The 10,444-nt window shown below is 40.6% G+C and overlaps 3 protein-coding genes across 4 annotated transcripts; 1 reads left to right on the top strand and 2 right to left on the bottom strand.

Moving 5' to 3' along the window:
- Positions 1–662: 662 nt before the first annotated feature.
- On the top strand, positions 663–3,785 carry LOC147050343 (E3 ubiquitin-protein ligase TRIM39). The gene is made up of 6 exons (XM_085922555.1): positions 663–1,226; positions 1,304–1,399; positions 1,465–1,698; positions 1,778–1,800; positions 1,875–2,008; positions 2,500–3,785. The coding sequence occupies exons 1-6, from the start codon at positions 663–665 to the stop codon at positions 3,099–3,101; spliced, it is 1,653 nt and encodes a 550-aa protein (XP_085778681.1). The 3' UTR covers positions 3,102–3,785.
- LOC147050342 (factor VII-activating protease) lies at positions 3,157–7,408 on the bottom strand. Of its 2 annotated transcripts, none has more exons than XM_085922553.1 (13): positions 7,313–7,408; positions 6,853–7,012; positions 6,690–6,776; positions 6,500–6,613; positions 6,303–6,419; positions 6,109–6,219; positions 5,455–5,626; positions 5,275–5,366; positions 4,799–5,183; positions 4,584–4,726; positions 4,266–4,400; positions 4,020–4,165; positions 3,157–3,950 (listed from the first exon to the last, which is right to left on the bottom strand). In XM_085922553.1, exons 1-13 carry the CDS (start codon positions 7,370–7,372, stop codon positions 3,786–3,788), a joined length of 1,887 nt encoding a protein of 628 aa, XP_085778679.1. In that variant the 5' UTR covers positions 7,373–7,408; the 3' UTR covers positions 3,157–3,785. The 2 variants fall into 2 exon arrangements, with proteins under 2 accessions (XP_085778679.1, XP_085778680.1); XM_085922554.1 differs by having other exon boundaries at positions 4,799–5,180.
- Positions 7,409–8,575: 1,167 nt separating this feature from the next.
- LOC147050341 (putative E3 ubiquitin-protein ligase TRIML1) lies at positions 8,576–10,434 on the bottom strand. The gene is made up of 5 exons (XM_085922318.1): positions 10,276–10,434; positions 9,651–9,884; positions 9,463–9,494; positions 9,219–9,361; positions 8,576–9,147 (listed from the first exon to the last, which is right to left on the bottom strand). The coding sequence occupies exons 1-5, from the start codon at positions 10,432–10,434 to the stop codon at positions 8,576–8,578; spliced, it is 1,140 nt and encodes a 379-aa protein (XP_085778444.1).
- Between the last annotated feature and the right edge of the window lie 10 nt (positions 10,435–10,444).

Genomic DNA, 10,444 nt, shown 5'->3' with positions numbered 1-10,444 from the left:
TTGGTGGTTGACATGTAGAGGCTTGAAAATCGACGAAAACTATTATCAAATAGTAGAATTGCGCATAAAATTTATTGTAAATATGCATTATTGCACAAAGTTACTCAAACATATACATTAAAAAAAAGGTATACAAAATATATGTACATTGTGTGTACTGTACATTTGTAAACTGTAAAGGGGGTGCAAAAAGTATGAGTTACATTTAATATGATGAATGAATCTGCATCAATTCAGCCACACTCACGCTCACAATCATATTTGATAACAATTTGGAGTGATCAATTAACCTATTACAAATATTTTTGAATCTCCATCCCCATCTAAGATCATTTATATCTCATTATTTCAATGTCTTTTATTTATGTTTCAGTGTGCAATAAAAATATGTTTTAAATAGTTTTAAAGTCTATGGATATCATCTATCTAACTAACTGTTGCTTGCTAGATCAATATTTGAGTTTCAGTGTACAAAAAAAATATTTGTATGTATTGTGTCACAGTGAGCCAGACCAGGAAACATATCAGCACATTTATAGTAAGGTGATACAGAGGCACGTGATTGGTTGTGCATGCAGAAAGAGGCCTGTGAAACATTCATGAGCAGGAGAAGCAACACAAGGCATTTTTGCTGAGCCACCATTGCAATTCTGAGCAGAGCTATGGGGACTGTCGAAGAAACTCTGAAGTGCCCTGCTTGCCAGGATTTATTTACAGATCCAGTGAAACTCCCATGCAGACATTACTTTTGTCTGACCTGCATACAAGCTGTCTGTGAGGGGGCTCCACTTTTCTGCCCAGAGTGTCAGATCCTGCTACCATCCAACCTCACCCTGGAGATAGATGCAAGCCTACAAAGCAAAGTGAAGGACTTCAGTATCAAATCATCAACGTCGGCGCCACTGACAGAAAAAAAATTGTTGTCAACTATCCGTTGCGACCACTGCATAGAGACGCCATCAGAAGCTATCAGGACCTGCCTGACCTGCGACGCATCTCTGTGCCAGGCTCATGCATTGTTGCACGAGCAAAGATCTGCGCTGAGGGAGCACACTGTGGTGGAGGTGACACAGGATCTGCTGTCTTTGAAATGCAAAGAGCATCGTGATGAGCTTAAGCTCTTTTGCTTGGAGGACAGAGTTCCTGTTTGCTGTTTGTGTGTCCTGGTTGGTGCACACAAGAATCACAGAGCTGCCCAGCTACATGAAGCCTGCAGCGACTTAAAGGTCATTCATGTGTTTGGCATGGCATATTTCCAAGCCAGGATTTCATTCAAAAGAATAACTTGTATTTCTCTTTTTAGAGCATGTTGGAGACAACTGTGAAACAATTGCTCCAGATGAGATGTGAAGCAGAAAACGCCATTAAGGACTTGGAGTTCATGTATACACAAACAGTGGTACAGTCAATTTAAAAAATATAAATAATATGGACATTTTTGTGTATTCTTTTCTTGTTTTTCAGATGTCTGCAGCGGATTTTAGAGAGAGGATCTCAGACAAGTACAACAGGATCCGAGTTGTGCTGGATGGCGACGAGCGTCTGATGATGCAGATCATTGATGCAGAAGAAGAATGCATGAGCGAGTGGCTGGAAGCGCAGAGAGGAATCGTAGAGGCCCGCATCAAGGAGATAGACCAACTCAGAGTTTCTAGTAAATTACTCTTACAAGAAACACATGACTTAAGCTTTATACAGGTATGTTGACACATTGTGGATCACATCAAACATTTATTCCAATGTCATGTGCATACCTCAAGTTCTTTTCTTTCTACAGCAAGTCACCACGCAGAATCTGTGGTGAGTATATTTGTCATTCATGTTTTCATTTTTAAAATCGAGGGACACTTGTTTTGACATCCATTTAATTGTAGTGACCCTCCAAAGTTGGCACCCATTCAACAAATAGACCGAGAGCTGTGTGAGCCTGACAAGTTGAGAACAGTGGAGAAGCTTGTGGATGACCTGTCAGTGGCTCTGTCGCAACATTTTCCTCGAATGTGGTCCTGTAAGTAAAATTATCCTGTATAAGATAATTTTGGAATGGAATTTACAATGTCTTATGCAATCATTTATGTGATGCTGGGTGACTACATGCAGACTATTTGAATTTCAAAATATTTGACTAACAGTAAATGTAAATGAATTTGCTCGGGCTTCAAACAGTTACCATCGTAGAATATTCCGAACTGTACGTAACATTATATTTCAATTGATAATGTTTTGCATTTCAATGAGGAGCCAGGCGCTTTCATTTCATTCCATTTGATTTTTTTTCTCAAAATTATGAAGCATAATTTTTGGTTGTATTCCAAATTGTAACACATTTTGCAGCTTAGATGTTCATTGCGCTGGTTTTGAGTGACAAAGGTGATACCAGCTGAGGTGTACCTACAGCTCAATGATGACAGGAGGCGGAGCTAAAGCTCTGGAAAAAAAGTTGAGGTTCTCAAAGATTAACTTCTTAATTGTCCCCTGGATATTCATTTGTTCTTCCAGATCTAAGTTGCCCTTCTCTCGACTTGAAAACAGCCCACCCAAAGCTGGAGGTATCCCAAGATGGAAAACAAGTGTGCTGGAGAGTGCAACCAAACAGTACATGGGCTCCAACCATTCAACCATATGATTCCCAATACAGCGTTTTGGCTCAAAAGAGTTTTACTACAGGCCGACACTACTGGGAAGTCATCGTACAGGAGAAACCGTACTGGCTGATCGGTGTGACCACCGGTCCAGTCACTAGAGACATTTGTCTGAGTCCGAGACCTTCTGCTCTGGGTGTGAATAAGACTTCCTGGTGCGTCTACCATAGTGAGGGACAATATATGGCGTGCCACGACACGCAGGAGAAACAACTTCAAGTTGGGAAGAAAGTCAGAAAATTGGGCATACTGGCAAATCTCCCAAAGGGGGAATTGTCGTTCTACAATGCGGACACCATGACTCTCCTTCACTCTTTCTACGTGGAGTGCAAAGAGCCACTTTTCCCGATGTTCAACCCTTGCATTGATGTGAATGGACTGAACAGGCAGCCCCTGACCATGTTTTGGATCAATGACCCCTGGGACTGGAGTGTAAACACAGATGGAGGTGACGAGTGACTTTTTAATTTGTCATATTAAAGTCTAAAAAGAATGTTGGATTATTGGATTAATGTTAATGATAATTCTTTTCAGTTTGTGTGTTTTATTTCAGTATTTTACATGATTAGAGTCAGTAACAGACACCACAATAGACTGTAAATATTTAATCCATTCATTTCTGGGGCAAACTACTCTCATGCATGTTTGTGGAGTTACTGACCCCTCGTGGTTTGTTTGTTCTTTTCACTACATAAATGAACACGGAGGTCATTTGTGCCTTTGGTGTCATATGTCAGTTTACCTTGTAGGGGGCGACCCACAGGGAAAATTTAACCAATCAGTATGAGTGTGACACTGCATCTTTGTGTGTATTCTTGTTCATTTCATCAAGAAAATGAGAAATAGCATCCTATTTCATTTTACTTTGAGGTCTTGTGTGCTCATTTGTTCCCTAATAGTTTAATAAAATCACGCGTGTGAACATAGTCAAATTCATAAATCCCTTATAGTCAATTAAACCAAACATGTAAAGCAATTTCTCGGGCATGACTGACTCAAAGCTATTATGGAATTGATGTCATCATCAGAAGCGTCACATTGTTACCAAATATAACAAACCAAACAGTCAACCTAATGAGTGAGGTTCAGTACATCATTGGCCCCAAGTTCTACTGGATGCAGAACGACAGTAGATCCCCCTCATTAAGGTGATGCTTGAGTCTTTGATTTGATCCAGTCCAGGAAGTGAGTGACCCGTGCATAGACCCCCGGCTTATTTTTCTTTCCGCATTGGTCTCCCCAGCTCACCAAACCATAAATAAAATGGGTGGTGTTCTGCTCACAGGTCAGCGGTCCTCCAGAGTCACCCTAGAACAATAAACCCACAACCAAGCTCAACAATTGAAATTGGTCAATCACATATTTCTCTTCGCTCACCTGGCAGGAATCGACCCCTCCTTGTAGATGGCCAGCACAGAACATGCTATCATCCAAAACTGCGCCATAAATACTGCTGTCAGAGCATTTCTCTTGGTTGATCAGCAGAACTTTGGCCTCCAACAAATGGTTGGAACCATACTCAGCTGCAAGTAGAAATGGTACAAGACAACAGGTGTGAGCTGAAAGCACTTTGAATGGAAATGTTTCACCACTGAATTCATCATTTAAGGAAATTAGACTTACATTCTTCAGTAGCACCCCATCCAGAAATGGTACATTCCTCCCCATCATCTAGAGGACCATCGGGCAGACAGGCTGCCTTCACAAACTGGGTTTCATTGGCACAAACACCATTGGTGTCTTCCAGTCGCAGCAAAGCTGTACAGATGCAGTTGTTTTGCATTATTAGGTAATATACAACACAAAAAAATGGTCCCAGAACACCAAGATGTCATTTTAAATGCAGAACATTAAAAATAAATCAAAATGTATCTTATCATTTCAACATACTTCCTTGACACCAATTACACTACTTTCAATCAGCCAGCGCTCAGTGCTCACCGATGTCATTGTGAACTGACGCTGGAGTCTCCCGATAGTTTTCATGCACAATAGCCTCTTCAACATCAAAGATCTGTTCAGTGGGCTCACTGGTGTCCAGAGAGAGTCCTCCCATAATCACCTTCATGTCATCTTGTTTGCGACTGTTCAAATACATAAACCTGATAGTTGAAAAGCTGAAATCCTTAAAATGTGCTTATCAAAAGTGCTCTTACACGCAGTGCCCAGCTGTCAGTATCCAGCAGCTATCAATGAGAACACCTCCGCAGATGTGCTTGTACTTCTGAGTAGATCTCTTGGGTCTCCCTTGCAGGGAGACCTGCCAGGGTAATGCCCCAGGAGGTACCTTCAATCCCCCAAAGATTCTAGAAAAGCGTCTCCTTGGCTCTGGCTTCCCACAAGTGCTGAACCGTTTTTCAGAAAGTGAGGGAGTGGGTGAGGCATCACTAGGTTGTGAAGGCTTGGTTGGCTCTTGGTCTGGGGTAGCTGGTGTTGGCTGGGCCTCTGGAGTAGGGGGCTTAGGAGTATCTGAAGTATCTGAAGGAGCAGGAAGGGCTGGAAGGGCCGGGATAGGTGGAGCATCTGAGGGGGCAATTCCTTCTGATGTCACCCAGAAGAATTTAAAGTCACACATGAATGTAAGTCTTTTGGTTTTGTGTGTGTTAAAAGTTGAATCTTGAAGTCTATGTACCTTCTGAACAATCGTCTACATCGCAGTAACTCCACAGCAGTTTTTGGCCTCTTCTGTAGAAACACCATGGTGACAAGTCGCCATCTGGGTTTCTGGGGTATAGAAAACATCACACTCAACACACATCCCCTTTCCTTTTTTTTTTGTAACTAGGCATTTTCAGTCACATTTAAAGCTGACCTGCAGTGGTTGTGAGGGCCAAGGCCATCACTGTCCTCAAATGTTTTGAAAGGATCTATTCCTCTCTCCAGGATGAAATGAGAGTTCCAATAGAGGCATTCGTCACCATCAATCGTTTCACTCACGTTGCCACGGTATGACTCGCCATCATCCTCATAACAGTCATTAGGGCCTGACATCATAAAACACCCACTTTAATAATTTGTACTATAAAATTCAAACGATGGGGCCGTATCTTGTCCCCATCGCTTGAACCATGAAAATTAAATCTTAGTACTTTCAATAAAGTATTACTGTCATAAGGATGTTAGCATACAATAGTAAACACCATAAGGCTAATGGAAATTAGCATTGCTATGTCAGCCATTTTAAACCTCCAAGTAACTGTGACTTTAACACACCCATTGCCATGACACATACGAATAGAACATAAAACAGTACAAGCAGATGCCAGAATATTGTTCCTACTCTGTAGAAAAAAAATGAAATAGTGAAGTTTAGCTTTCCTTTAGTACAGTGTTGCTGTATCACATAACTACTACTGTCAGGCTATGGCTTGCACACCATATGTGTAATATGTGTGATTTATCAACCACTGCAAAAAGTTCATGTGTGCTGAATAAAGCGCATTTTATAATATGTTGCGGAACTTACCAACGTTGCAGAAACGACCACTGAAGCCTTCAAGACAGTTGCAATCAAAGTCATCACCATCCTTGATGCATTCTCCACCATTCATACATGGATTAGGCTCACAAGTACTATCTGGAGAATAAACGTTGTGTAATCCTCATAAATAACCTTTTGGAAATTAGGCCACTGGTGTGAATAGAGCAACGGTTCCTCACATGTTCTACAGCGTGGCGGCTGAAAGGGATGCTTGCATTTGCACTCAAAATAAGGTGGAGTGGAAGTCAACACACACTCGCCACGACCGCATTTACCCTTCCTGCAAAACTTTGGTCCTGTAACATTGATCGTGTCTTGTATTGGTTATTTCTTGCAAACCACATTCTACATCTGCATACAACAAATGCTTGCTAACGTTTCTCGCAGCGTCTTCCCCTGAAAGGTTTTTCACAGTCACATTTGAATTTTCTTTTCCTTCCTTTTTCCTTGCAAACGCCATTATTTTGGCAAGGGTTTGGGTCACATTGGCCTAAGGAAAAGAAAGGAAGTTAGAAATAGAGCTCTTTATTATATAATGACTGGCATTTTGGTTCTGCAGTCCTCACCCGCTGAGTCTTGAATCTCAAAGAGCCATTCATTTGGGTCATCATCGTCGTCGTCGTCATCTTCTCCAGATATTCCAAAGAACATGTCTAAAAAGCATGACATGATGAACTGTATATGCATCTGTGCCGTGTTAGACCATGAAATATAAATCACTCTTATCACCGTTAATTATGTCTTTAAATAGTTGTCTCCTTTTTTCATGTCGTCCACGTTTATGACCCCTGATTTCTTGACTACCATTTCCATGGTCATGGTCATGGTGGTGGTGGTGATGGTGACGATGATGATGATGATGATGCTCATTACGTTTGTCAGGTTTCGTCTGAGAGGAAAAAAAACAGTTTCAAATAAGGTATATTTTCAAGATCGAAAACATTGAGTGTCTTTTTTGTCTATTTTCACAATGGTTAAATATTTATTGATTATCAATGCAAGGGCATTTTGTGAGGGAATTTGGGAAAATGATTAACTTTTGCAGATCTCCCATGTTTATTTCTGTAATTTCTCATACCTGAAGGAAAACAGCTGGTGAATGGTTCCATTTTATTTCAAAGACATGGCAACAGCAAAATAATAAATAAACAACTATAATAAGCTTCAGTAGTGAATAAGGAATACATACTTGAGCTGGGATGAAGATCACAGCAAGAAAGAGGCAAATGAAGAGGAGCTTCAAATTCATGTTGGCACCAGATGAGAAGACACTCAGACAAATGAAATGAGAGTGTGCAGCAGCAAATCGCTCTCACTTGTGTAAACATTTGCATGTACACAAACCTTTGATTCACCTTAGTCTGGCATCCTAGCGGTCGATGATATCGATTGTTTTCGATAGCTACCTTTCAGGATATATTGCTACAAACACAATTTTGTTCAGCTGACTCATTTTAATCTTGTGCAGGCCGAATTAGATTTCTCTAGAGTTTGCAATCAAAGGACTAAGTAGAAGTTTTTCAAAACATTCACGTCATAGTATTTATGAAATATTACTATTGGGTTCTGATGTGTTTTTTTTTTTTGTTACATTGCAGTTATCGGCTCATGGAATAGTGCATGTCTGCCCCGACAACCACCCCATTTTGTGACCCTAGGGGAAAAGTTCATTTTCAAGGAACCTATTTGTTTGACTGTAGACTTTGGATCAACAAACACTGGCTGACTCTCAAGATAAACGACCACTTCTATTTAAACTCATTTCACCCCAAACCCAGTGCAGTGTAATTTAAAATCCAGACTAATGGACAAGAGGATTCGAGGTGTTATTTATTATATGGTTTGGTTGTATCAAACTATTATTAAATATTCAGAAATCCTAGACATGGGAAAGTATTGTCTTGCAATGCCCCTCTATAATTATTTTTTTTTAGAAGAAGAAGAAAGTAAACCTTTATCAAAACGAAACTGGCCACAGTGTCAACAAAGCTAACAGATTCTTCAATAGATTATCTAAAACACTTTATATAACTGTTGTTATATTATTACGACACTAATAAGATTTGAAGGCTATAAAAATATTGTCCGACTTGTCTGAGGCTGACTCATGTTTAGTCTGTCTGTTAAATATTTGAATTCCAAGAGAAGCTAAATCGACAGACCGCCAGACCACCGACCTTCATTGTTGTTCAAGCAGCATTTGAGCCACTAATTTACCGTAAAGTTCATTCAAAAGTCTGAAAAGTTAAGACGATTAACAACCCCAGTTACTTTTCCTCAAAAGGAGTGATGGAATGGTACTAGGTTATCTGTCTCACAGTCTGTGGTTCTGGGTTTGAATCCCAGCTGCATGTTCTCACTATGCATGTGTGAGCTTTCCCTGCGTTATTCGGTTTCCTTCCATATTTTAAAAACATGTTTGGTGAATTAAAGACAAGCTTGGGAATGAATCTCAAACAAGTGGAGCTGAAGATATTGCATTACATATTACAATAGGTTTTGCATTGGTTCCATTGTGATCGTGGCCAGGACACAAAGCCAAGTGGAGTCTCTCGGAGAAGCTCCCTGCGCAGAAGCAGAACAGCGGTGACATATCGTCTGCACCCAGAAACATCACTGACCCGGCTTGGAAATTACACAGAATTCCAATTCGACAGTACTGTTTTGTGACAAGCAGTCGATGAGGCACACCTCGATGCCAGGCTGTATACTCCCCACCGAAAAACTCCACGCACCACGACTCATCTCCTCGACCCAGCCAGCAGTCCTCAGCGATGCCCTTGCGTGGAATGCTGGGATACGTGACACCAAGTTCCCAGTAGGTCTTGCCCGTCACGTCCATTTCCCAGTAATGACAGCCAAAGCTAAAGCTTTGCAAGCTGATGACATTAAGAGTGGTGTCAAAGCGCAAAGGGGTGTCAGGAAGCTCCTTCCATGTGTCCGTGTAGGTGACACTGTCTCCTTGAGGAGATATGAGCAGCTTGGGATGGGCTGTGTCTGGATCCAAGCACACATCACTTGAATCTGTCGACACATAGTGAGTGAAAATAAACCATGAAGAAGTTATGATCGGTAAAATTTGTGATTAAACTCACAACTTTTCACAAGATGCTTCATGGTAGGAGTGAGAGAGGAGATGAGCAGAAGCATGTTGTCGGTGAGGCTGAGAATCTGCTCAGCTTTGGCGGCGTCCAAGTTCACGCTGCAACACTCTGTCCCATTGAGCGCATGTGGCTCTCTGGAGGTCGTCATTCCGCAAAAGAAACACGGTGAGTCACGCTTAAGATTTTAAATTATGCCTGTTATTTATCACAGTTTAATTGTGGTGATAATACACACCTATCCATCACCCCTGCATCTTTATGGTCTGGCTGAGAAGGAGCAAGAGAATGGGGATAAAATAAAGTGTATTGTACAATCATCATTATAGCTGTGGCTTTTGGAAAACTATAATAATTACACAGAGTGAGAATTTCACTCAGAACAGCACAGCTCATTTATGGATATGCCCCATCATGCTTATTCACCATTGCATGAGCAGGTAAATTCACATGGTCTAGAGTTGCTGTGATTTCTGCCAGGTCCTTTTCCGTCTTCTGCATCAGAGACCAGTTCCTTTCCATGAGCCAGTCCAGAGCTGAGACAGCAGCTCGCTCCTCTGCTTCCAAGTGTGACAGCGTTGTCCTCAGGTCCTTGTCCAGGATGGCTTGGATCTCCAGATGTTTTCTTATTATGCTCTCCTTTATTAGATAGGACTTTTTCTGAAGTACAAACACTCATCATTTTAGAGAATTATTAATGTTTGGTTTTCTTTAAGGTTAAATAATTTAATAATAATTAAACAAATAAATAACAAATGAATTAATAACTTTTTCTGAAGTACAAACACTCATCATTTTAGAGAATTATTAGTGTTTGTTTTTCTTTAAGGTTAAATAATTTAATAATAATTAAACAAATAAATAATGAATTAATAATTTATTGTCACACGAACATCATCAGGGAAGTGAACATTCTGAATGGTCGGTGTAAATTGAGCAACCTAAACTCCAAAGGCTATTACGTGACAAATGAAGGAATATCACTTCATTGTTGTTTCTTGCAGTTTTCAATATATTTTGTGGCAAGAGACTTTACTCATCGAGAACTTACAGAGATTTCCGATTGTTGCTCGGCCAGGTTCTTCTGTCTGTCTTTTGCCACCTCCCTCTGCAACTTTAGACATTCTTGATGACTTTTTAACAACTCCTGTAGAGAATGGTGCAAATATTGAACATGCAACATCTTCAAACTGTTGACTAAACAGTTCATGTTAAGCCTT

Source organism: Syngnathus leptorhynchus, chromosome 10, assembly GCF_054491065.1.
Source record: "Syngnathus leptorhynchus isolate UIUO chromosome 10, UIUO_Slep, whole genome shotgun sequence".
Classification (NCBI taxonomy): domain Eukaryota; kingdom Metazoa; phylum Chordata; class Actinopteri; order Syngnathiformes; family Syngnathidae; genus Syngnathus; species Syngnathus leptorhynchus.
This window is presented reverse-complemented; position numbering and strand designations above follow the sequence as displayed.